The sequence below is a fragment of the Rissa tridactyla genome, chromosome 13, assembly GCF_028500815.1.
Source record: "Rissa tridactyla isolate bRisTri1 chromosome 13, bRisTri1.patW.cur.20221130, whole genome shotgun sequence".
Taxonomy (NCBI): Eukaryota; Metazoa; Chordata; class Aves; order Charadriiformes; family Laridae; genus Rissa; species Rissa tridactyla.
In genome coordinates, this window is record NC_071478.1 from 6446807 (window position 1) to 6474216 (window position 27410).

At 49.9% G+C, this 27410-nt stretch overlaps 1 protein-coding gene across 13 annotated transcripts in view; it reads right to left on the bottom strand.

The window, feature by feature from the left end:
* NCOR2 (nuclear receptor corepressor 2) overlaps positions 1 to 27410 on the bottom strand; it is a 253537-nt gene that overhangs the window by 174562 nt on the left and 51565 nt on the right. For all 13 annotated transcript variants that reach the window (XM_054220104.1, XM_054220103.1, XM_054220095.1 and 10 more), the window contains exon 2: positions 3195 to 3406. In XM_054220104.1, the coding sequence (XP_054076079.1) occupies positions 3195 to 3299 (105 nt within the window). In that variant the 5' untranslated portion in view covers positions 3300 to 3406. The remainder of the gene's footprint in view (positions 1 to 3194; positions 3407 to 27410) is intronic.

The window sequence follows — 27410 nt, forward strand, 5'->3', positions numbered from 1 at the left end:
TAAGCTTCCCTCTTCCCTTTAAAAGTTTTTTTTACTAATAATTTTTTAGGAAGATGGAATTAAATCTAGCGTCATTATAAAATATCACACCATTTTCACGTGCTGCCTCCCTGGCAGCTGTTGGGACCAGATACCTCTCAGTGAGGCGGATGAGGAGGACACCCCGATATGGATGGGGACCAACCTACCCTGCGGAAGAGCCTGTTTGCTGCATCAGAGCTCGGTTTGGATCAGACCCACGGGCTCACAGCCCTGCCCATAGCTGGCACCTAAGAGCGAAACCAGCCAAGAAACATCCTCACTCGACCAGTACTGGAGCTTCTCTGCCAGCTCCGAACTCAGCAATAGCTCCTGGAACACGCTGCTGGGAGACAGTGCCCGTATGTACAAAGCATATTTCTGTTTGTTCACTTCAAACGAGTCTTTTTCCTCATTTTCTTGGATACTCCCTCAGGTTTTATACGATGGGAAAAGAAAAATGCCCAAGCCCGCTTCCACTGCCTTCTGCCCCTTCCCAACATCCCCTCTCACTTGCCTCATCTGTGAAATTGAACAGCTGCAATCCTTTAAATCACTTTTCATAAAGTGTCTCCAAGCCTACAACAATGTCACGGCTCATTTCTGAGCTCAGTATTCCTGCCGCGCCGCATTTCTCTGGGTGCGACCGTCACAGTTGGACTGTGATTATTTATTTATATTATAACAGCGTTTGCAGCCCTGCTGTGCTCAGCCCCGCGCACGCGCCCAGGAGGTGACCCAGGGCGTTTCCACCGCCAGGATAAGGATCCCTGGACTGACGAATCCCCAGTTCTCAGGAAAGGATGTCGTGGAACGCAGCAAACCAGAACCAAAACCTAATTAGATGCAAAACATGCCAGTGTCGGGTTGGTTTTGGCCTCTCTTGCTTTCTTCCAAACAAGCTCTCACTGTGCAAACACACCCCATGACAAAACTGACCTGGCCGAGACATGCAAGCAAATACCGCTGACTTTTAATATTAAACAGTGCAGCAACTTCAAAGCAACTGGGCTCTCCTCTCCCGAGCAATCCCACCAGAGATCAGCTCCAGCCCCAGAACCATGGCCGGGGTCCAGCTCATGGCGCCGCCGAGCAGGAGACACGTGTTTGCAAACAGCTGAGAGCGGCGGGGCAGATCATGCAGGGACACGCTCGAAGAAACGCTCTGCCTGCCCTCCTGAGGAGAGGAAAGGTGCCTTTGGGTTGCGTGGGGCTGGCACGCTTCTGCCGAGAGGAGCCTTTCAGCTTTCCATCCAAAAAAAAAAAAAAAAAATCTCAGCTCGGACCTCTCCTGCACCCAGACACCTAAGAGGTATCGCGTAACTTCGGAAGATTACATGCGGCCGTAAAAATAGCTTCTAGAAGCAAATGCCAGCAACTTCTTCCAACATTAATACGATAGAATAAAACCAGTATTCACTCCAGCCAGAGAGCAGGGCAGGTTGGAGGAACCCAGAGCTCCGTCCGACTTGCAAACAACTGCCCTGCTTGGTTCATTCTGCTGTGGCGACACTAAGGGGAAGCAGCCGGGGTTTGCAGGAGACAAGGACTCAGGACCCCATGGTGAGGAGCCTTTCACATTCTTCTAAAATCCACCTCCACACTGAGTATTGAGATTTCTTTGGTTTGTTTTTAAAAATCAAGGTTTTGCAGCAACTGCAGACCTTGCTCACCTGCTCACATCCTCCTCAGGCTTCTGATAAAAAGAGAACTGGGATTTTCTTTTTGAGAAAAATGCTCTCGTTCTGTCCTGCCTCCCAAACACACACGCTCGCACTGATGGAATCAAAACTCTCATAAATCGAACCAGGTCAGCATGTCTCATAGCCTGGATGAAAAGCTTCTTTGTGCAGAAGCACGCAGGCCCCGAGCGATCTTGATGAGCCAGCTAACGCAGCCAAAAGCTCGTCCCGCGCCCTCCTTCACCATTCTGTTTCAAAGCCTCTCCAAACCCCGGCTCTGCTCCCTGCGCCGCTCCGTCGAAGCCCAGCAAAGAGGGCAGACGAGGGAATTTCACCCCTTCAGTGACACTTTGTGGATTTCCAGGCTTTCAAGTCAAACCCTAAAATCATCACAGCAGGAATTTTACCATTCAATAGCTGTCACTGTCAGAAACGTAACCCCGAGAGAAGGTCTCCTCGCTAACTCCTGTTACAAGCACCTTTCTGGCTCTGGCCACCTCGGCGTAACCCACCAAGAAGCAGCTCCAAAGAGCAGCCTTGCAAGTGTGTGCCACACTCCAGCACCTAATAAGATTCATTTAAGCAGCTTGAGCTGACTAAAGCTGTTCCACTAAGGAAAGTTTTTCCCGTTAAGGGCTTAAACCTAAAACATTCAGCCATCCAGGATGAGCAAGCACAGACGTGTGTGACACGGCGCAGAAGGGAGAGGCCAAATCCAGGTGAATTAACCCGTGCAAGCTCTGGTGCCTTCAACAAAACACATCCAACAAAAACCCACCACCAGCTTACGCTTTGATCCAAGAAGAGACAAGACTACGGGTCAAGTGCGATGGCGGGGGGGGAAGTGGGGAAGGATACAATGGAAGAAAATCCGCAGCTCTGTTTTCTTCTTGGTCCCCAGGAGTGCCACCACCAAGCCAGGAACGCCACAAAGAGAGGGCAGGTCTCCTGACCAAAGGCCAGGCAGTGGGTTCATACCCAGCAGGAGAGGGAGCTCCCCGTGGGTGCGAGGACCAAGGACCGGGCTCGCCGGGAAGCAGTAAGCCCACACAGAGGAAAGGATGCCTGTCCCCTCGCGACTCAACACCAAGAAAAGGCCAGGCTGGAGGCCATACACTCCTGCTCCACACCGGTGGTCAACCAGCCTTCCCCTCTCCCCCCAGGGTGGTTGCTGCATCCAACCAAGGGTGTTCTCGTTGGGAAATGAACTCCTGCGCGCGCTCATAGGCAACGAGCCATAGCCCATGACACTGCCACGGCAAGCGCTGGGAAGAGGCTGGAAAGGGAGAAGAAAGCTGAAAACACCATACAGAGAAAGAAAAGAGTATCCCATGAGAGAGGAACAACGAAATCCTGTACCACAGGCACGGAAACAGCCTGATTTCTCTGTAACAGCCACATCCGAGAGCAGCTGAACCACTGCCCCAGCGACAGGGACACACCACGCAGCTCCTACCCTGCAAGCGGGTAGGAAAGGAAAGTCTCTTGCCTTACCGCATGTGGTCGAGCAATCTGGACCGGATAGGACATGGCGTGTGGAGGGTAGCGCGGCTCGGCGGCACGCCAGCTCTGCGTGACGGGCTGCGTAGATCCAGACATGTCGAAAGAGCAGGCGCGGCGGTCGCTGCTTCCAAATCACCGACAAAGGATTAGGAGAGCCAAGAGCTCCTCTTCATCATGGGTGCGCTTTCCACATCAGGCAACAACTGAAAGCAAATGGGAAAGCAGCGGGTTAAAATTCAGGCCACCACAGTCCCACAAGACAACCAAACATCAAGCCTTGGGTGACCACCAAAACCTGACTGTCCTCGCAATTCTCCAGCGGCCCCATCTTCCACTTGGCAAACACCACTGCCAAGTTTCTGCTGTGGATTACTCCTATCACAGGGAAGTCCAAATATAAGATTAACCCAAATCCATCCCAACCGACCGCCCCAGAAAGCCTTCCCTCAGCACCAGCAGGACCAGGCCTGCAAACTGCTGGCAATTTACCTAGACCCTATGGACCCATGTCTCCAAGTATCCTGGAGACGGGCATTACTTTGAGGGGTAACTTAGTTCCCAAAAACACAAGTTGGAGTTGTGGCACTTCAACACAAGGTCCAAAGGCTGGTCCCTCCTCAGCCCATCTCTTTCCCCATCCATCCTTTCACACATCTGCACACAGTTCTTTCAGTGCTCTTTTTTCCAAGCCATGGTCATTTTTGCAGCCACGGTAAGCCCTGATCTATGCCAGGAGGGACCCTGGACACAAACCTCCCCAGATGCCCTTCTCCACCCACAGGGCTACACTAAAACACAAGATTAAAGCACGTCATCAGCCTTTCTGATCAGGACCAAGAGCCAGGCGAGACACCATGGCCCTGAGGGTATTTTCACAAACACCCCTGCCACCCACACCTTCGATGCTTCACCATGTGTTGCAATTCCTTTTGCAGCTGTAACAACATCAGGAAAACCAACAAAGTGGGAGATTTAGAAGTTGCTGAATTTTACAGATCCTTCGCGTAGTTTGTTTGGAGAGGATTTTAAGCCTCGTCTATGTTTCAACGAAAAAGTGACAGATGTCTAAATGCTGCCCTTCATCGCTGCCACTTCAACAGGCATTAGCCATTATTCTCATATTAATGGTTAATAAATTCTGACCGCTGCCTGGGCTCAGAGGATGCTTCCAGGACCAGTCCTAGGCATGAGAACTCCATCTTCCCAATGACTCCTCTTCCCCAGGATCCCTTCTTCACCCCACGCAACGCTGAGCACGCTCGCACACCCCTTCCCCAGCAGAGATTCACGTTACGTATACATTTGCGCAAGGTTTTCGGCAGTATCAAAATCCTAGAATCATAGGATACCAGGTTGGAAGGGATCTCAAGGACCATCTGGTCCAACCTTTCTTGGCAGAAGCACAGTCTAGACAAGATGGCCCAGCCCCTTGTCCGGCTGAATCTCAAAAGTGTCCCAAACCTTTGATCGGCACGCGGGGAGCAGCAGAGAGAGCTTCCAGCACCATGAGCTTGCCGGCAGCCTCTCCCCATGCTCTCGTGGTCTCTGCTCTGGCACAGCCAGCCCCAGCCAACGCAATTTCAACTGAAACAGCAGTTGGCGTGTACGGCAACCAAAAAGCGGGTGGGAGGGAAAAAGAGGAAGTCTCTCTTTCTTTATTTCCCCACCCCCCCCCAACCCCCCACCCCCCCTCCTGTGAGACCACAGATCAGCCCGTGCTGACAAACCACTTGCTATCTGCTGCAGGCAGGCACAGGACAGCCGCGCTGCTCTGCCAGCATCCACATGCTGCTCACCAGCCAGAAATAAAATTAAACCAAGGCAACGGTCTCCAGCAGGCTGGGCATGAGCTGGGCAACAGCAGCAGGAGGAAAGCAGCCTAAGGAGGCCCCCTTGCAAAGGGTTCAAGGTTTGGTTTTTTTTTTTTAAAAAAAAAAAAAAAAGTTGTTTTCAGTAAATTCCCATTAAGGCCTACGGATGACAGGCATGCAGAGACATTTCCATGGGCAGGTCAGCTGAGCCTCTTGGGCAAGAGGTATTTTGCCAAGTTACGTATGGGAAAAAAACACAGCAAGGTTTGGCTCTCAGGGCAGGGAGAGGAGGGACAACCAGGTCCCCTCCTGCTCTCAGCTCCCTCCCTGCACCAGAGCTGGGATTCCCCCGAGCCCTGCACCCACACATCCCTGCCGAGCCCCATGGCACCTTACCAGCAACCCTGGTCCCGGGAAGTACCGGCAGCCTGGGAACAGCCTGACCCTCATCCCAGACGGGGCCAGCCTCCCTCCCCACGCAGGGGCTCGGCACAACCCACCCCCGGAGCAGGAAAGCCCCTGCGCACGCAGGGGAATTCAGAGCCACCCAGCAGGCGGCTGGCGCGTATTTGCACTTCCAGTATGACTACCCCACTTCCCCTTGTGCTTCCGACTGGATGCGATCGTCATCACCAATTCCCACCCAACGCTGGGGGCCATGTCGGGAGCAGGCGGTTCGATACCCGTCCCGCTCCCCTCCGGGGACACACCACCACCCTCCACATGTGCTTCTGCAGGGGCAAACCCTGTCCCAGCCCACCCCGCGCCTACCGAGGTGGAGTGCACGATGCTCTCAAGGGCTCCAAAAGCACACCGAGATCTGCACAAGTTTAACGTACTTTCCTAATAACAGATTCAAACTTGGGACATCTTGGCTTGCAGTCACCTAAGAGTTAATTAGCACATGTACAAATATATATACACACACATGTACATATACACGCTCCAAGTTGGAGGGGCCCAGAGCCCTTGGCAGCTTTCAGCAAGCCAACTGCTTCCCTGGAAGCTCAGCAGGTGGACCAGAGCATGCCATAGCAGCTGTCTACAGTAAAAGAAATGGGATGATTTTTTTTTTTTTTTTTTTAAACTCTTCAGATCAGAAGTTCAGCTTTAAAACTCAGCCCCAAGTGCAAAGCTGCACAGTGTCAAGCTTTAAAACAGTTTAAAAGCTTTTTTGCTCCTGTCTGTGCAACCAGCAAAAAGGGAAAAAAAATAAAAAATTAACTCTCTACAAGAGGGACAGAGACACAGAGTGAAAGCACAGGGGCCGACAAACCCGTCCTGCACCTGTGCCGTGCTGGTGGTGTGCACCAACCACACACAATCAGGACCACAAAAGGTTTTTTCCTCACCAAGGGCAGCAAATGGCACCTCTGCCTCAACCAAGAAGCCCTGGAAAGCCAAGAGTAAAAAATCACGTCCTTGCAAGCAGGCAAAGCGCTGCCCTTGCACTTCCACATGGGCAAACCTCGGAGCGGCAGGTCGCCAGCAAGATCTCAGCGCCAGTCTATGGCCCTGGATGCTCTCACCGCAGCTGGGCTGCGGGCCGGAGCCAAATGAGGTCACCAAAGCACTGGGGCAGCTCCACAGATGCCATTGCCTTAAATCCCATTTTTTACGCTCCATGTGCGAAGAAAGGGGCTGCTGCCGCGTGCCCATCCCAGCACCGCTCTGGGGGGGGAGGAGGGTCCATGGCCAGCCGGCAGCGGGGCTGTGGGTGCTCCCATTGGGGAGCAAACTGGGAGCATAACATGTCACTGGGGATGTACTGGTGCTGGTTCGTAGCTGGGTGCAGCTGGGACGCTGCTTGACCAGCCATCCCCAGCAAAAGATACTGGGGTGCCTCCTCACCAGCAACCGATACTGGGGTGCCATCTCACCAGCAACCCTTAATTAATTATCATTAAGAGAGGAACACAAACAATAGGAGCAGATTAATGGAAATAAAAGAGAAATAGTGCAGCCACGCTCTTTAAATCTTTAAGATCGAGCTGTTTGGTTCGTACTTCTCTCAACTGATGATGAGGAACAGACATTGTCTCACAGGAAAAGTATTTCTCCCCCCGGTTGGAGTCGCCATCAGAGACGGTTTTATCCGCAGACCTGCGATAGCCATTACAGCGCTAGGTACGAGGAGATTTACAGCCTCTGATTAGGAACAGGAGAAAGCCGGCAGTTCCCGGCAAGCCCAGCACCAGGGCCACACCACCGACCTGCGGAGGAGGCGAGAGCCCGACGAGGCTCCCGCACCCATTTATTTCCACCTGTTCAGGAGACTCCCAGGATCCTGCCCCACTGCTGACGCCTTCAAAAACTCCACCCTCCTTCCCCCTGCCAACTCCATACAGCAAACCACCACCACCCTGCTCCTCCGCTTCTCTTCTCCATGTGCCATTTACCATCTCAAATCATTTCCCCATCACCTGTTCTCCCTAATTTACACCACGAAAGCACTCTACAAGCCCCTGCAGGTTGCTGCAGGCTTGCCAGCATGCCGAGGAGTTCTGCCCACACGCCCGCCAGCTCCCAGCAGCCAACGCCAGCTCGGGGACAACCCCTGCTAACGGCATGTACAGCGCTGGGCCAACCAGACTCACATCCAGCCCAAAAGATGGGCAGAGACAACCTCACAACACCCCACAGTGATCTACAGGTTCGGTGTCAACACCACTTCGACACAGGGCTGTACACTTCATGGAATCATAGAATGGTTTGGGTTGGAAGGGACCTTAAAGACCATCTGGAGTTCCAACCCCCTGCCCTGGGCAGGGACACGTCCCACCAGACCAGGCTGCTCAAAGCCCCATCCAGCCTGGCCCTGAAGACCTCCAGGGATGGGGCAGCCACTTCTGCCCTGGTCCTTCAGCCCAGCTCCTGAGCGCAGCACAAGCGTACATCAATACAGCCAGGACTGTGCCAAAACCCTGCAGGTCTAAAAATAAGGCTTTGCAACTAAATTGAGTTGCAAAAAAATGTAATTGGCCTCGTTCAACACACTTGTTGCTCTTCAAAGCTAGAGGCAGCCCCTCCCGATCGGCTCCATACTCCTCAGGGAGAGCAGAATTCCCAGGTGAGATCCCTGGCTTGCCGCTGACACAATACAAATGTGGGTGAGCTGCCGTAATTACCCCATGCCTTAGTTCATCTGTCTGAAAGGTGAGAAAAACAAGACACTCCCAGCTCACAGAAAATACCGGTTTATCCATCCTCATGAGAGTTTTAAAGATCCCAATGAAAACACCCTGCACAAGTTCAAAATAAACTACTTTTTTTTTTTAAAGCAAGGACATGCTGGAATAAGATTAACAGAATATTTTGTTTCTTAAATCCAGAGTAATGTTACTCAACTTGTGGTCTCCAGACAACGTTAGGATGTAGCCCACAAAATGACTGTAAAAGACCTTATTAAAAGGCAATGACTAGTACCACCATACTATGCAGACAAGGTAAATAAGCAAAATGCTGCTAGCACTCACCAGGGCACAATTAATTCAAGAGTATTGACAAAGCTAATGTTTAATTACATTAAATAATGCAAGTTTTTGGAGAAAACAACCAAGCCATCTTTACTCAAATGCTAAATACATGACAATTTTCCTCCTCAAACAAGAAAAAAGGGTACATATCCTCCAGCCAACTCATGTATTTTGAAATATGTTTATAATGCCTAATTAATACCAAGCTATTCACCTCCAAGAGAACAACCAACCCGTCAAGCTCAAGAAAGCCCAGCGCAGACCCGTGTGCGGCACAACAGAAGAGCACATTGCCTGGCGGCAGCCGTCCCACGGCCAGTAACGGCACCGATGTGCCACACAGCTCTAGATCAAAACCAGACCCCAAAAGCAGTTAAGAGATTTACCCACACTTGCTTTAAAGGACTAGTGGAAGCAAAAATAATTAAGATGTGATGAAAGTGGGTAGAGAGACATTCCTAAGAAATGCACCACAACGTAACGGTAATGGATTTGTCTAATCAATATGTGCATGAAATTTTCTTGGAAGACAGTTGACATTATATACAAATATTAGTATGTACTGTATCTATTAAAGCCTTTCAATAGGAAAGCAGGCCGTCTGCCATAAATTTAGGGCTCTATTCAGAATAACAAAGACGGCGATGTCATTGTCTGCAGCCTGGGAATCCACAGTAGCGTTCAATCACAGCAGGGTACAGAGGTTTTAAATTAAAATAGCAGCCCAGGGTCAACAGGAAAGATCAGGTACATGCTGAGCTCCGTGGCACGGAGGAAAGGTTATTTCAACTCCAGGGGTCAAGGCTTGTACCTGTGTGATCTTAAAGCATTTTTCTTGCTTTGGGAGAGTATAATAAAAGCAAAGCCAGGCTCGCAGCACCTTGCACATCACAGTCAGACCCTGCGGTTCCTCACGTGCGCCCCAAAGAGCGGTACCTGAAGCAGCTCTTGCCCCGTTCCCCAGCTCGCTCTGAGGTCCGCCCGTTGACACCAGCCCTCCTCCTCTTTTTTGGCCACACGACTTTTAACTAGATTAATTCCCTCCCCTGACCGATGGTGCAGATGCACAAGCAATTACAGCAGCAGATCTGGGGGAAGAAGGGGCATTGCAGCACCACAACGGAGCTGCCCAGGGCAGGACATTACCCTTGTTAGAAGGTACAACCCATTCCTAAGGCCACAGAGGGTTGGCAGAAGCTCAGGAGGTGAAGTCTCTTGTCCTGGTTTGCTGCCTCCTTGCTGGAAACCTCTAGGATGCATCGTCTCTCCCTCCGCGGCACAGCTCCACACAGAACCGGTTCTGATCCCCGATAAAAGGTGACTTCTCTGCCCTGCTCCTACCACTGCCCAAAGCTGCAAAGCGGGATTTGCGACTTACGTTTCTCCTTTTTCGATCGTTCCAACCTATTTTGGGCACGGGACCCATGTTTAGCTCTGCCCCAAGATAACCTTTTGCCAGCATTTGTGTGCAGATCTTGGCACTGCAGCTGCACGGAGCAAGGTCAGAGGGTTGGATTTTGCCAGTCCCGCTCCCTGGTTGTGTTTCGGAAGGCGGATTTTGCCAGACAGGCTGCTCTCGGCAGCGACACGATGCTGGCTTGACGCTTCTGGCAGAGGAAAGGGGATGCTGACTGTGCGCTGCAACTCCTGCCGCTCGCAGCCCTCGGTGGGACCCCCACTCTCAGGACCAGGCAAGACATCCCCACCACGGACAACCCTGGTCGGATAAGCGCTTGCAATGGATCTCACACGGTTTAAGGACCTCCCAGCCCCGGGCAAGGAGGCTGCAAGTGATGTTCTGACAGCTCCCGGAGGGGCACGTATGTGCTTAAACGAACACGACTGACCCATTTCTCTTTGCCGGAGCGCTCGGCTGTCGCTCCCCAGCTGCGGGGAAACTGCCTTATTAAAACGGACACCAAGTGCCAGCCTGGTCACGGCTCCAGCATCAGGTCAGCATCAGTGTGGCTGGCCTGAGCCTTTGCTTTTTAAATCCTGCCACATGCCTCTTCCCCTTTAGTTTCCCTACCCCCATTGTTGGATTTTTCCCTTCCTAATCAACTAAAAAAACAAACAAAAAAAAAAAACCAAAAAAACTTAAGCATCTCCGGGTTTTGGAAGTTGATATGGCAAAAGCACGTGGATCATGTGGAAGGAGAGCTCGTCAGCAGGGATGTGATGGCAGAGCTGCTCCCGTCACACAAGGGCATCGCTGCTCCCGTGCCAGGGCGCCCACAGCCCTCCAAACCCATTCCCAAGCTGCTCCGCCGGGATGCGGGGAGAGCCCGGCAGGCACATGGCCACGCAGGACCCGCAGCCGCTGCCTGGCAGCCACGGGCTAAATGTCCAAAAGGGAAACTTCAAGTAATTAAAGATACTGACAAGGAACAGCGAAAAAGAAACTCACACTTAAAAAAAAAAAAAAAAAAAAAAAGAAAGGAGGGGGGGAGCTGGGATTTGGATCCATGCACAGGCCATTCATGGAACAAAGGAGTTATTTTAAGTCCAGGCTGGAAACAGAAAACAAATTAGACCATGCGAGGCCTTTGTTGAAGATGATCTGCAAAGACAAATGGAAATGCCTGGAGAGGAAATTAAAAAAAAAAGAGCAAAACACAAAACCATCCAGCGAGGGGGAAAAGGCAAGGGGGAAAAGGCGAGAAAAAGTGCTGAAAATGCCCCATTTTCTGATGGAAGCATGGCCCAAACCTCCAGATACAGAAATGCAGGAATTGAAACTAAAAAAATCGCATCTGCTGGGTCAAGATGGACTGTGCAAAGGCACAAACCAAACCCTCCTCCTGTTCTACCCAAACCCCTGCGTGGCAGCCTGAAATGCTGCAACACTCCCCCCGTACTGCCACGTCCACCCGGGATCCAGGGCAATTTTATCCATGGGGCAAGCGCAGCCACAGCCCGTTCCGGGGCAAAGCTCCGTCTCTCCCCGCTCCCAGACCCCCATCACTCCCCGTCCCCTCCCCGCACACACGCTACGACATCTTTTCCACTTCAGCTGCCCCCCTCTTACATTAAACATGGGCTTAAATATTTTAACTGTTACACAGTACTAATCTCAGTTTAATAAACACGCACAAACAACTTTAAACAAAGAAAAAAAAATAATCTACAATTCCTCACCAAGGTGCAAGAATGACAGAGTACCCAAACGGTTATTTTAGCCACGCTCCCAAGTGCATTAAACACCACATTAACAACCCATCGCCGTGAGAACACACCATGCCTACACCCATCCACAGGTCCCAGGAGCTAACCTAAACCACCCCCCCCACCGACTACCCAGATAAACAAGGCTTTTAAAATGCAAGGGAGATTACAAAGCACCTGCGAAATTTATTTATATATTTTGCGCAGAACACGCTGCTCATTTGATTTTCAAACCCTTCAGTTCGTATTGCTGCAGAGACAGGTCCTCTGATGTCTTGGGCACGTTCATGAAAGCTAGGGGAGTCATCTCCTCGAGATCCTTTTGTTGAACAAATTACTCAGCTCAGGAGTGACATTTTCGATTATTTACATCCTGAATAAAGAAAGGAAATTCATTTTCTGGAGTTCCTAAGATACGCTCTTTGAGGGGGATTGTACTGCTAAACATTTTCTCCTTTCGCACGTTCCCAATTTCAAAGACGACAAAACATCTTCGCCTTCTAAATTATTCCTTTTCTTTCATGATCCTCTAATGATTCAGGAGTCTAAACTTCACAGAGGGATCTTTGAAGAGCAGCGACTGCCAGCATAAAAGCTGAACTATTGTGACAAACTGCACAATTTAATGCCTCCATAGGAAGACATGTGCAAAGGAGCAAAATTACCCTAGGGAACCGAAACAAAGCCTGCAAATAAATTAAATGACCTGTAAACTAAGGTACTCAAAAATATATGAGATGCTATGCAGCTGTGACATAAAATATCACTAAAGAAGGGAGCCATTTGGGAGCAGAGCTGTTTTAAACTAACCCATTTTGCTCCGGGTTTGCAATGCAGTCGCTGCACTTACCCAGCACATCGCTGCACCTCAGACGCGGGAGGGGAACTTAAGTAACGCTAACTCAATTGCTTGTGATCATCTGTCAAATACCAGCTCTGAACCCTCCACTAAGCCCCTCTCCTAACACCCCCCGCGTAATTACTAGCAGATAGAGTCAATTCTCAACCCAGGTTAATAACCAAATTCCAGCCATTTGTTCCTGCACGTTGCTGCTGCTTTCATTTCTCCCCAGGAAAGCCGATGAGAAGTTCAAGCTCGCTGGCGGCCCAGCAAAAGGAGCTGCTCATTAGTTCGTAGCAGATCAGCCGGAGAGACAGGTCTAAGCGGTAGGAGCCATAAATTGGGGAATGTTCTGCTTTCCTTGTCTAGGTAATTAATAGCTTCTAGACAGAAAGTCAAAGTCTCTCAAGAGGCACCAGAAAAAATTTCAACATTTGCATACAACGTGTAGCACCTCGCAGAACACTGGGCAATTCGCAGCGAGGGAAGGGGGACAGGAGAACATCACTACGACCTTCGACATCCCCCTCTCAAATCCCCCCGTACACAAACCAATGGCCCATTTCAGCAGGAGCCCCGACAGGCGGCAAGCACAATGCAAAGGGCTTCGCCCCTCTGCATCCACAGGGGAACCTTACCCTAAAAAGCAGGGTCTCGCACAGGCCCAGCTCCCTCCAACCTCACTCACAGGCAAACGGCACTTCGCAGGAGCCGAGCTTTGGGTTATGTTTCTACAGACAAGCTTACAAAGCAGATGGGGATTCCTGATGTGTTTAATAACTGAATCCGCGCAAGTAGGCAAACGGGATTTCAGTGCTTCCCTGCCAAGCTCAGTCCTGCTGACAACAAGCTGTCCAAAGCCGTCCGTCAGTCCCCAGCAGATCAGGAGTCCTGGCTTTCCAACCAGGACAGTTCTCAAACTGCAACCCGGTCATACCATTTTTAATTTGCCTTTCCTGGGCTTGGAGCAATGGTTTCAGCCTGTCGTTTACAGGCTTCCGAGAGCCTGTGGACTGGTTTGAAGGAGTCCGTGAAAGCTGACTGAAATTCATGGTACCTCGCAGGGTTCACTCTTCCACAGGGAAGCAATGAGCACCATCAAGACGGGATCAGAAGCCTCTCGCCTCCTACCTCATCATACCAGAGGGAAGGGAGAGTTTTGCCTTGTTTCCCAGCAAAATGCCCAGTCCCTGGGCTATCAGTCCACCCTGTTTTGCAACTGCTGAACTCAAAGCTATTTATTAACAATTATTATTACTACTTTAAAAAAAAAACCAACACCTCAGCTGCCAACATCAAGCTATTCCTGAAATGACTCACTGGCCCCATTGTGCCGCTGTGCAGGCACAAGCTGGTACCTCCCATCACCCTGCACCTACCTGCCCTGGGGCTGAGGTTTCAGATGGTTCCTCACCCTTCAACCACATAGCAGAAACCAAGAAAAACCACGAGGGAAACGTCTGACGCAAAGCAATCCTCATCAGCTGGGAAGCACCTCTCACGGGCAAACCAGAGCTCTAACACAGAGTCATCTAATTTGGACAAAACTGGTCTGGACAAAAGCACCTGGGATGCTAGCAGAGGGAATAGCAGAATCACAGTCCCAAGGTCAAACACTGCTCTTGGGGAGCTATAGAAACAAATTACAGCATAATACTCTTTCCAGCATCCACCTGGGGGGTACTTAAGAACTTTTCCCAGCACCTTCACGCATTGAGCTTATAACCCTGATGGAGGCCTCAGATTTAAATTAAGATGACCTCTGGTTACCCACAGCAAGAAAAGACACGGCATCTGAAACCGTCTCTGCGAAGGGAATGAGTTTCCCTTGGTATCAAGTTGACACAGGACAGCTTACACGGGGACAACTAAGAGGATTACTGACCCCAAACCTCCATCACCTCTGCTCGGGCTGAGCTGCTCGTGAAACAACTGCAGTTAACAGCCCTGGTATTTCAGTGGGAGTAGCCAAGGATGGTGGATTTCACTTGAAACAGATGCTGTCCCCGCAAGGACTCTACTGAGGCACAGAAACAGCCCTTCCCACTGCCCCACGGGAGCCCTACAAACCTCATGCAGGGAACACCAACCTGACCGAGCCACCTTCCCCTGCTCTTCACAGCCCACCCAGCCTCTGCCACCGGCCACAGGCTGTCAGCCGGTAAGGTCTCCCAAACGCCTGTGCGAACAGGACTCTACTCAGACACTGTGATGTTGCAGACCCTCCTCCTGCAGGGAGCAGACGCCTCCTGCCAAGCACAGACCCTGCCCTCGCAGAGAATGTCCTGGAAAACACACTTCTCCCAGGGAGAAGACAGCACAGAACTGAAGAGTTCAGGAAAAAAAATAAAAAATGAAGCCCAGTGCTTTTTAAATAGCCAAGAGGCAATAACAGCACTCCAGGTGTAAGGCAGCCGCAGGAAGGATTATTCCTCCGCACAGCCGGTCAGTGCGTGCGTGTTCCTGGGGTTTGGTAGGGATCGGGGACTCCTTATTTGTTCAGCTTTTGAGTCGCAGTTCCAGAAGGATTCACACCAGTTGGTAATGATTACAGCTCAGTAGGCAAAAACGTGCCACTTCAAACTGGAAACACAGCAAGTTTCTGTATTTCCCTTGAAAATCCTATCGTAGCTAAGGGTTGAAGGTGCTTTTGGACACATTAGTGTGTCCATTTGCATTAATGTCCATCCTGCGGACATTGATACAGAAGCACTGTGTATTTCACAACCTTATAAGGAATGTTTAAATGAGGAAACTCTGAGAAAAAGGATAACTCTCCCAATTTTAAGTTGTACAGGAGCTTTTATGGATGAACATAACCACCCCCACTTCCCCCGCCCTCCCGCAAAACCCTGTTGCATGCTTTACCCAGGAAATTCCGTCTGCTTTAATACAGAACACTTGACCACAATTTCAACCGATGCAAGAACTGTTCGCCCTGCAAAAAAAGGAGCAATGTCATCCTCCCAACAGTTGGGAAATAGCGGGTTTCCTACGCAATCACTGCCGGAGTCTCCCAGAACTGCCAGAGCCTCCCAGCAGCAGCTCCGGCAGCTCCCGGGAGCTGACCCCAGGGGAGGGGACGGAGATGACACCCCAGTGGAAAGCTGCTGACCTACTGTGGCAGGCAGGGTAGGGAGTTCCTTAGTCCTCCTCCCACAGCTCTGGTTTAAAGGGGTGTGGAATGGCTTAATTATGCCCCTCAAGGCAGGAAGAAGTCACTTGTCTTTAAATACTCGGGCTTTTATTGAGTTAACATGTTTTAACAAGGTCAAGGCTTGAATGGTAAACTCTTACCCAAAGGGGAATTCGCTGCTTCCCCCCTCGCAATTCATCAGCATCCACCACGATTTGTTTCTGAGCCCTAGGTCAAAGTCACAAACTCTCCATGCAAAGAAAAAGAAAAAATCAAGAAAAAAAATATATTTAAGCAGTCGGAGTAAGTAAACTTTCCATTTCTTCACCATATTTTAGTGTCCCAGAGAAGCACTTGGCACTCAAACGCAGCACCCATAGGCATCCCCCTTGGAGGGGGCTGCAGGCAGGGTGGCAGGGAACAGCAGGACACTGGGGTGGCTTTGCCTCCTGTCACCTGCCCAGTGCAGGGGTGAGCTCCAGGAACCCCCCGCAGTGTAAATCCCTGCAGTCTCAGAGTGAAAACAGCTGCGGAACAGCTCGCTGGGAACAGAACAACGGGGCACAGGCCACCAGAGCCAACCCCTTCTCCCCACATCTCCCCACATCTGCCCCCAGCATGGCTGGTTACCCATTAGTAGGAAATCTCCAGAAATAAACAAATAAATACTGCAGACAGATGCTAGAGGTAAGCAAACGAATGCTGAATTGTTTAACAACATGGAAAGAGAAATATAAATTGCAGCCTTCCACAAAATCACCTCCCCCCTCCTGACAAAGGCTTCCCAGTTTTGTTTTCACATCAGGCACCAACAGGCGAGACCATTCCCACACTCCGTGAATCCCCACGCACTCATTTACATCGTCAGCCTTACCACAACGTTACCAAGCCTTGCAAGCCCAGACTCCCAAGGAAAAGCACACCGTCACCTCTCTGAACGCATGCCATTTTCATCAAAGCAGATCATTTAACCACGTGCAGCAGAAAGTCACTTGCTAGGCGGGAGCGGGGACAGATTACACACGTTAAGCCAACGGCCCTTTCCTTGCCAAACCTCACCTCCTTCCTACGGCCCAGCGAGAGGCAGAGCCCCAGGGACGCGCATCGCTCAGCCTGCGCTGGAGAGGTGTTACTGGTTGTCCAGTTGAGCATCCCTCAGCAGTAGTTACTGACCTGAGCAAAAGCGGCATCAATCAGACATAAAGCAGTTTTAATTTCTCCACACAGGAGTTTGTACTGGTTCGACTGAATTTGCTTTTAAATCAGGTCTGCTTAAACTGGAGCAGGTTTCCTGCTGCAATTCAGATATCCCATTACACAGCTCATCCCAGCAGCCAGCTCTGTACAGCCCAAGCTAATGGAAAGTTGAGCAGTTCACGGAAAAAATGCTTCTACACACAGATGAAGAGGCAGATTTTTTTTAAAAAAAAAAAAGTCCCCTGCAATTTTGTATACAGAATTTACCTTTAGATTTTGGTACATGATTACATAAAGGTAAAACCCAGGAAGACAACACGCTTCCAGACACAAAGCACCAGTCAGAAGCAAGAGCGCTAGCTTGTTGGTTCCCCGATCTGGGCTTTTTTCTCGGGCAGGCACAAGACAGACCCGTTCCTCACCGGGAGCAGGGAGAGATCATTCTATCGGGGTGCTCGATGCTGGCACCAGGTGATGACAGATCACACAGAGCAGTAGTGCCAAAGCACACAGGGTCCATCCCAGCAGACAGGAGACCCACAAGGTAAACACAGCGCTGCCAGACCGGCCCCACGGCTCGCTTTAAGGGAGCAGATTGTACTTCCGTGCCTCGAAATGCACCTAGAATAATCTGTAACAAGGTACTTAAAACTTCAACACGTGTAAGGCCTAAAATATAATTTCTGTCAGCCTAATAGGCATTACAGGTCCTTAGTGTATTTTATTAGCTAGATGCTAATGGAGCTACAATACATCAGGTCACATTCTAAAAGTTACAAACAGTTTATAAAGGCTTAATCAATCATTAAATAGGTGTTTTAATAAATGGCTAAATCAATCATTACAAGCCATAGCTCTAAGTGAGCTATCAGGCTTTATAATAATCTGCAGTATCTCCACCGAGGTACTCGTACCTACCTATAAACCATCATCATGTTACAAACCTGAAGAACAGAACACACTCTCTATCATTTCTTAATTATTTGTATGTAGACCTTAATGTAAATATAGGCCATACATGGTCACACTTCACGTAGGTCATGTTAAAAATACAGATGAAACGTTGTGGAGCACTACAAAGTGGTCCTTTGGGATGGTACTGGAGAATATTTAATAAAGTCAAAAGCTGCGGGCTAATTTCCCCCGAGAGTTCCCATTTCGAGCCTGTCGCAGTGAGAATCCATCACAGACAGCAACGATTCACCCACATCAGAGAGAAAAAACCCTCTTCTTCCCTCCCCACTGCCAGGCACCGGGGTATCACCTTCGGTAAATGACAGAAGCATCTCTTCCAGGGCGCTGCCTGCAGCCTAACACTCCCAGCTGCTGCGAGCGCGGCTGCTGAACCTCACTCGCTTGCTCCGCAGGCTGCAAACTGAGCGTCAGCAGCGACTTCCAGGGGCTGCCAACATCCCACCGCAGGTGAGCATTCGGAGAGGAGAGAGGGCATCTCTCTGCTCAGAGGCTTGCTCAGCTTGGAGGAAGCTCCTGAGCAGCCTGAGGCTGTATCCAGCGCCAGTCGCCCCCGGCTTGGAGCGACTGGGACGTCAGGAACTGCGTGCCGCAGGTCTGACCTGCCACGGGAAGCTGAGTTTGCTCCACTGACCCAAAGAGAAGCCGATGCTTGGAAGCAGCAATTCCCGTCCTTGCTCCTTGGTTGTACACACGAGCAGCCTGTGCTCTCTCCTTCAAGAGAGGACTTCTGAAAGCAGACAGGCAAGGTGACAGAATAACTCTCACATCTCTTCACACTTAGAAATCTAATGTAGCATTTCTTAGGGGATGGGGAAGCAATCAAGTGCACTCCCACCATCCTCCCCAGCAAGGAGAGACCAGATATCTCACCTGAGCTCAACCTGGGGCTGCTACATGTCTGGGAGGGATGGAAGGAGAAAGGGAAATACATTCAACTCCAACAAGACATGGTCTCTGCCAAGAAATGCACTGCCAGTTCCTCATTTGCTTTGCTGAGAGAAGTTAAAAACAATAAGTGCAGAGGCACACAGCTGGAGCAGATGTTTTTAATTCTTCATTGCTCACAAGCAGCAGCTCTTCCCCTCCTGCTCACCCACCTGCCCTCTCTGCCGGCATCCAGCGGTGGGAGCGGGAAGCCAGGGACGGAGCAGAGCCTTCCCTCGAAGCTCCCACCCCAGCCTCTCCCATAAACCTCCCTGGGATAGGTCATGATCAAGCTCTTCTGCTTGGTCCTCCTCGGCATTCGTGCCAGGTAACCTTTGTAAATACTTCTCAGCAATCCCGAAAAGGAAGGCAGGCTGCAAGCGATGCAGGGGCATCTGTTTAACGCATAGACCAATGCATCAGAACAACCCACCTCCTGCGGCACCGCTGTTCTCTTTGGCACAGCAACCTAAAGGTTAGTTATCAGGAGTATTCACATTTCAAAGTAAAACAGCTAAACTTTAAACCATTTAAAAAGTCAGTACCGTGCCCGTACGTGTGAAGGGGAGAAGGGAAAGCCATCCTGTCCACCGGCTTAAAAAGACAATTTCAGGTCACTGTCCCTTATGCAACGAGAGCTACTCAGCCAGGATAAGATCAGCCACTAAGCAGGATTACAAATTTATCTTCCCTCAGTAGTGTGATCTTCCACTAATCACATCACAGAAAAAAAAAATATAGAAAATATTTTAAGAATTGCACTTTGAGTCACTAGCAAGGCACGAAATGCTTGCGTGGCAAAAGGCAAAATCTTTTAACTGCCAGGGGGACACAGACGCAGAAAACAAAACACCGCAACCCTGGTGTCAACAACAGCACGGGAAAACCCAGGCAGTGCCGAGATGCTGTAAATCAAAGCAGCGGGGCTCGGTTCGGAGGGAAGATGCGAAACATCATCAGCTGACTCACACCGAGAAGCCGGGATATGACATGCTCCGCTCCCAACAGTACTTCTCTGTACCTGTAACTTACACCTGGGCAGTGCCTTCCTGCCCCAGGACTGTAAAAATCCATACAGACACAGCCTAAGACATCCAACCCCTTCAAAGGATTAAGGGCAATTTTTATATTCTTGCTCCCAGCCCCGGTCACACGCTCCCCCGGGCCAGCGCTGCCTTCGCTTGGCACGGAGCAGAGACAGCTCCGGCAGCTGAACTGGCCGAAAACTACCCTACACCTCCCGGTGTCGGTACAAAACTTTAAACCCACATTAAACTTGCAAATAAACTTTTAGAGACCACAACTGAAATGCAATAAGCCTCTACACCTAGATCCAAACCTAGTGATTTTGAGCGTGGATCAGAAGTATTTCCCAAAATTGTGCCAGAAATTAAAACCTATATATCCAAATAACACAATTTCGGGATACGGACTTCCCGGTCTCCCATCACCGTTTGCACAAAGACTTCAATCTCATCCCACTAATCACTGCAGCAGGCAAGAGCGGACTCCATCAGTGACATCATTGCTAGATTTGATTACAGTGCTGATTACATCATCAACCACAAGAGATTATGCAGCTTTCCAAACAGCACCAGCAGCTTCTAAATAGCTTAGGCAGAGGAAGCCGTAAAAGACACAGATATTTAAGAAGTCCCACATTGTTAATTTAGGGTAAGAACTTTCAACATTATCTTTTGGAAGTATCAATACACAAAGTATTTTCACATGCCCTTGCTATGTTAGTGAGCCAGCTTGTGCTTGTAAGAATATTTTGGTTCCTGGAAAAAAAAGGAAACACACACACAAACTAACTGGGAGTGTAGGACCCTGCAACAAGGCAGCCAAGACTGAGACTTCGTGTGAGCGTAACCGAGAACGTCCTCACTGGTCGTTTGGGGGAATAGGCAACCCGAGATTTGCCAAGTACATGATAAGGAATGTGCCCGCTGAACCGTCTCTCTCCAGGATGGGAAAAATACTTAGAAAAGTCTATTTAAATGACTCCCAGCAGAAGATAACGAAGTTTAATGACAGGAAGTCAAATGAGAGCCAAGCGCCCATTACAGAATCTGGCGCTTTGTGGCTGGGAACACGAGAAGGACAGTGTTTTGCTGTCCCCGTGCCACACACCAGCATTAGATCCATCACGGGTAGCTGCTTCTTGCTCAGCCTCCCCTCCTCTGCGTGGACTATTTGCAGCAACAGCATTAGAGCAACGATCAAGCAGATGCTTAAAAAATGCAGAATGACGTTCAAACGACATCTATCCATAAATCAGCCCAAACCACAAACATCTGAAGAAGATTTTCACTTAATCCAATTTACTGCAATCTCTCTCTTTAGTTAAAATGACAGAAATGTCAAAATGGGACTTTACTCCCCTGTCAAAGCATCTCATGGTGAAAAGGAAAATAAGCAGGCTCTCACACGCAGCACCACTTATTAGGTTAGAAATGTCAAAACTGTACTTTGATTCTCACTATTAGCAGTCACATCCACATGCTGTGCCCTTCTGTTTCACTTCATTTCCCCCAAAAGCGAGCACAGAGCATATGCCTGACGCCATGCAGCATCTATGCAAAAATGCAAGTTACCCGCTTTTTGTTTCTGACAACTCCGCGCTCATCTCCGGTCGAGGGCAGGCAGACCTTCCTAGGGTCTCTCTCATATCACGTATAAGCAGTCTCATTTACCATCAAAGGTCTCAGGAAGACAGCCTTCTGCTGCTTCCAAAAAGTAAAACAACAGTCCGAGCCTTCGCAACAGACCAACCTTAAATTGCTTCCCCCCATCTCTCCATGTTAATTAGTGAACAGGATAATTGACTCTCTGCCCAGGAGTTAAGCACGTGAGTGCCTGCATATATATATATTTCCATGTGCGAGCGCGTGTATCTTTTTCCCCGATGGTCACAAAAATTCAGTCATTAACCAAGAGTCCGGGAAAGTGAAAGAAAAATACCTACTGTCAGGAGCGGGGTCTTCATGCATTATTTAACGAGAACTCTGTTGGCAAAACTGGTGTTGTTTTTATATAAAAGCTAATAGAAATTGTACCTCCAGGTGTCAAAACACTGATGGTAATTCCTGCTGCCTCAGACATCTTGATGTTTCAATTTTAGCAGTATGAGGAGCCTGCAGGGAATCCAAGAGGGTAAAGTGCTTGTACTCAAAGAGAAGCAGAGAGAAGGAGAGCCTTTTTATTTCTTTATAAAGGGCTCAGGGGAACAGTTCTACTCACTGGAATTATCAGATCTGGTTCCCCTGCTCCTTCCCTTCCTTGAAAGAGGAAAGAGCAAGATAGGCTAACAAGGAGCGATTGTATCGTGTCGACAGGAAAAAAAAAAAAAAAATCAACGAGGCTTCTAAGGAGAAGCACAAAGACGACGTGAACAGAAGATATCGTTGGGGTGCTGCAGCACAAGAGCAGCTGCAATTAACGGGATGCCTAAATAATTTCCACAGAGTGGACAAGCTGGGATAGAACAGCAATTTTGATTTCTTCTTTTGAAGTTTGTGCCTAAAAGCACAGCAGCATGTCGGACCCTCCTCCCCAACTCCCCTCCCTTACTAACTTCCAACCGCACTCCGTGTCCACCCTTGGTGCCAGGGAAGATGAGAGCCGTATCTCCACCTGCGCAAGACGAAAGCCAACACGGGGAAGCTCTAGGCTGCTGACACCAGTGCACCTAGGGCCCGCGGTACTCATTTATACAGAGAGCAGCTACCTGCTGGCTTTGCTTTTGCAAAAGGATGCCAGTTCTCCGCATCAGCAAATGGAAGCATCTCCCAGACCTTCCTCCCAGCTCTTTCCTGGCCTTGCAAAGCACTGCAGATGCTGGCTGATCTGCCAGTCTTGGTGCTTGCCCTCTGCTCAGAAGCCTCCAAGGTTGCAGATGACATCTCAACTGCCTCCTCCCGTCCTCCACCCACTTCTTAACCTTTTCACAGCTTCCTCCAAGATTCATTTTGTGTAAGCCATGGTTGGAAGCGACTGCCCACCTCTGAAACCCGCTGCTGACAGGCAAGGGACGGCTGTGTACAGCACCCTACAGCACAAGTACACTGGGAGAATGAACCTGCAAAAGCAAACCCACGCTTCTACCCAGCGCAGTGCCTGCTGCCATGGGCTTTACAAAGGTTTTTTTTAAAAAAAAAGACTGAGCATCCATCTCTCTTGCTTTCTCTCTCCATTATCTGCACACCTTCTGCCACCCCACAGCTCCTCTTTTTCTGACACAGCAAATATTTGATTTCTGGGCTACAGAACAAATGCACTGACGATTCGCACCCCTTTGGACCAAGTCCGAGGACAGGATCACGCAGAACAGACTGAGCCCACTGCACCTCCCCAGAGCAACGATGGCACTATAAAAGCTAGAGATGCAGAAAGCGTCATCTCCCTGAACACCCCCTGCAAGGCACAGAGAACTCTGGCCAAAATCAGAGCCGTGGCAAAGGCACGAGGAAGTAAGCATACCCTTCCAAAATTGCAGTTATTAATTTATTCTGGCACCTACGAAATAGTTTTTTCAGGCCAACGCTCCACCTGAAAACCACACATAGTCCAAGCCACCATCCTCAAGCACCCCAGCAGAGGCTGCAAGGAGGCGGCCAGATCCACACAGCCCTTAAAATCCATACTCCTGGGCTGTGGCTTCTAGGAAAGCCCCCACGGTCTGGGCACTCCTGTTTCTCCTGTTTCCGTAACACTTCCACCATGGAGGAAACTGAAATCAGGACTGCGGCGGAGGGGGACAGACAAGGAGAAAACAATAGCTCAGGAATTTGCAAGCAGCTCACCATGGTGTTCAAGGGGAAAAAAACAAAAAAAACCAACCAAACAAAAAAAACCCCAACAAAACACACCAACTTCTCCAAGCAGCCACTCAGCCAGGGACACAAAGGTCTCAGAGTGATCCTTCATTGGGTCACGAACTTTTGCAACCCCGTTGCAAAAACAGCGCTAAGGAAATTCCCAAGGAAAAATAAATGGATGCAAGAGCGAGGTGAGGAGTGCCAGAAGTGCTGCTGCTGAGCGCTTTTCACCTGAGCAACATGCCCAGCCCTTCACACACGCACCTCTTCCCCTGGCAGCCCACCGAGCAGCACAACCACCCCCCGCACCCACATCCAACACCTCCCAGGTCCTGCCTTGCACTGGCCACCCTGGAGCATCGCAAGGACCAGGCAGGGACCATCCCATCCAGATCTGCATCCTGCATGATTTTCCTGGACAGCTGTACCAGGCCCCCTCCCCACTCAGGAGTCCAGTCTTAGGCATCACTTACAGCTCGCTAAGATTTCAGGGACTGGCGCCCATCACTCCCGACCACCCCAAGAGAGACATTTGTTGCCTCCTCGCTCCTCCAGCCATGTCTCAGTGCGTGGTATAAACTTTAAGAGGCAATGACCTCATCGTAGCTGGGAAGAGGGAGGCGGGGGAATTGGCTACTTGCCACCTTCTCATTTTTCACATTAAAAAAAAAAATAATTTATGAGAGAAAGCCCATTTTATTCATAAAAAAAACCCCAAACCAACACATTAGAAGCAGGTGGTCTGCCTTGGAGTGCATCGCTTGTACGGCAGCTCCCGGAGCGGCACGTACCTGGGGCGGTGCAGAGGGAGACCCCCAGCACCCCCTGACACCCCACTGCTCCGCCGACCATGCGGGGAGCGTCAGGCTACGGTGCCAGCATCTCCTCCCATCTTCATTAAGGCCGACTTCCCCTGTAAGAGCAGGGAGGGACTTCCAGCTCCCTCTAATTTGTAACTCCTCCAAAAGGGCAATTAAAAAGGCAAACCGTGGCTGACGACTAGGATTTGGGTTCAGCTCTCCGGGATCAGGCCATCACACAGGGCTCTGCGGTGAGCAGTAACTGCAAGGCATGTCATTAATTTTGCCCAGACGTGTATCGCACCCTACTTCTGAATGCACACATCGCATGCGTGCGGCGGGCTGTGGATGCAGGATACACGAATCCTGCATACTCACACATTTTATATACTCGTATTACTTATGTTATAGATTCACACATACATTACTCATAGCTCTTAAGAACAGAACATACAGTTCATCTTGGCATGAATCCCAGAGGAAGAAAAAAAAAAAAGCCTTGCAGTAACAACTCTAACTCGCATTGAGTCCAACAGCATCTGTGGTAGGAGTTAGAACAGTATTATGGATCATTAAATTATTGAATTATTTTGTATAACACACCCATGTGTCTCTGATAACACCAGTCGAGCCTCCTGTTTCAAGGGACATTTCCCAACTCTAAGCATCCCACCACTCTCCCGAGTTTTTGCCAGTAACTGCTGAATACACGCAGAAACTATGGGAAGCTGTGGAAAAAGCAGTTTATTTCTGCCGTGTTCCACTGAGGCGCCCCTACATTTCAAGTTAGGGCCCAAACGTGTTCACATGGGACTGTAACTCTCCCTAAGAGCAGCAGTATCTCTGAAAATAAGCACGCTAGCCAACACCGGGCTCCGCTCTAGAGTATACTGTCACAGCAGCAGAGATATTTAATCTGTACACACCACAATGCAAGAAGTCAGATTACCGCGGGCTGAGAATGTAACTCCCTAGTAGGACGCTGTGTAACGAAGGAAAAAGTAAAAAAAAAAAAATCATCACAGCACACTGCAGCTTCTATACGCCTCTGTAGCCTCCACAGCAAGTTTGCAGCATATCAAAGCATCCTTCTTCATACCCCCCCCAAAAGCAGGCTTCGTCCACTCTTAGGAGCTTTACACACAATATATCAGAGAGATTTTAAAAGTCACCGCCACTACATTATTCTCATTTACTGAAGGAGAAACGAGCATAATGAGGCCAGGCACAGCTCGGGCGGCACCGACGCTGCCCCGCTCCATCCCGCGCGTCCCCCCCGCAGCATCCCCTCCTTGGCTGCGGCTTTCCAGCAGGAGCAAAAGCACCATCCCGCCACCCTCCCCCCAGCAAGGGATTCCCACCGCACCAGAAGCGTCCTCCCCAGGAGTACGGGACCCACGACCTTTAGAAGCGGCAAAACCACCCGCACCTCTAAGTTTTGCAAGCAGAGTTTACCAGCAATAACTCCTTCTATGCAACAGCCAGCGCAAAAACAGCAGCTGCAAACTCCCACTGGCCTGACCAAAGTCAAAACACATGGCGCACTGCTTTTCAGGCAAGCCCAAATTACAGCATCATCTGCTGACTGTTCCCGGGACGAACAAACCCACATTAATTACAGGCTAAACTTTGCTGTTCACCTCTCCAAAGCACAAAACATCAGCAAAACTGCTTTGATCACACTGACAAATCCCTCTCCAGCCGGCAGAGATACGCAGGAGACCAAGATGTTCAGGGGGGAAAAAAAAAAAAGAAAAAAAAGAAAAAACAAAAAGAAAAAACTTTTTTTTCCTCTTTTTTCCTTGTTGCTACCCTCCCCCAAAAAATACATGTTTCCAGCCAACAAGGGCTGCAGGGATAAAATCACCTCGGAAAGCAGCCGGGCTCGCAAAAACCTCGCACTTCACCTCCATCGGCAAACGGCTGGCCACCTCTGGGCAACCGCAAAAGTGTATTCTCAGCCTCCAGCACTAAACAGCGTTTCTGTGTCGCCGGGCCAAGTCCCAGTTTTTTTTTCAAAGCAACTTCTTTCTGCCGTGGCCTAGTTTAGCTCCCCAGACAAAACGCCACCAAAACAAAAGCAGCCCAGCGAGGGAAGGGGGTGGGGGGGTACTTACCTAGCAGCATCCCCGCATCACCTCCGCTGCCTCCTGCATCTTTAGCAGCCACCCTCTCAACTTCAAAATAAATAAATAAAGAGAGGCCACACAGCCTTAAAACCAAGCTGGAAATGAAATGGAAAGCCTGTAATTATTTCTCAATGCTCCTGCCAGTCTCAGCCTATAAACACAGTGGATTACATAAGTCCACCCCTCCTGTTTTGAAGCCAAAAGTATGAGCTTTTCCTCCAGCTCTGGCAGCAAGTAATAATTCCTCGTCGGCATGGCAACGCTGGCTGGCTTCCAGCAGACAATGGGCGAGTTGAAATACTGCTACAGCCTTTTTATAGCTTAGCTCTGAAAAACCTCTAAAATATTAGCTATCTGATGGCTAACCCAACTCGACAACCTCTCCCCTCCTTTAACCGTTTCCTTCCTGCGCCGCCCAGCTGTACGGACCGTGGTCGCCGGGCGGTGGGGCAGGGGACTCCTCTTCCCAGGGACTGTTTCCCATTTAATGGATTTGTTGACTTCTCACCGGCACAGCATCTGCAGTGACTGCCACAGACTCGGCGCGATGTTTGGGGTTTTTTTCCCGATTTGATTTCAGCCTGTTACTCAGCAGGTACTTTTGCTTGGCCGTGTTCGCCCCAGCAAGCTGCGCCCAAGGTTCTGCTCTCAGCTAGCCCAGCTCGAGAGGAAACAGACAGCAAAATAACACTTGTGCATGCAATTTTGTCATTGCCCTCCCGTGCGAGCACTGACGAGGGCTTCTGGGGCTCCGTGCGCGATTTGCAGAGCTGCAGGGAAGCAAGACGCTTTACAAATCCTCTTTCAGCAAGTCCTGGGAGAACTCATCTGTCCTTTCAGGATGGCAGTGCAGGGATGTCCTGGAGAACCAACAGCACTCGAGACGCCCTGTGGCAGTGTAGGGCAACCCACCCAGGCACAGTTTGGGCTTAT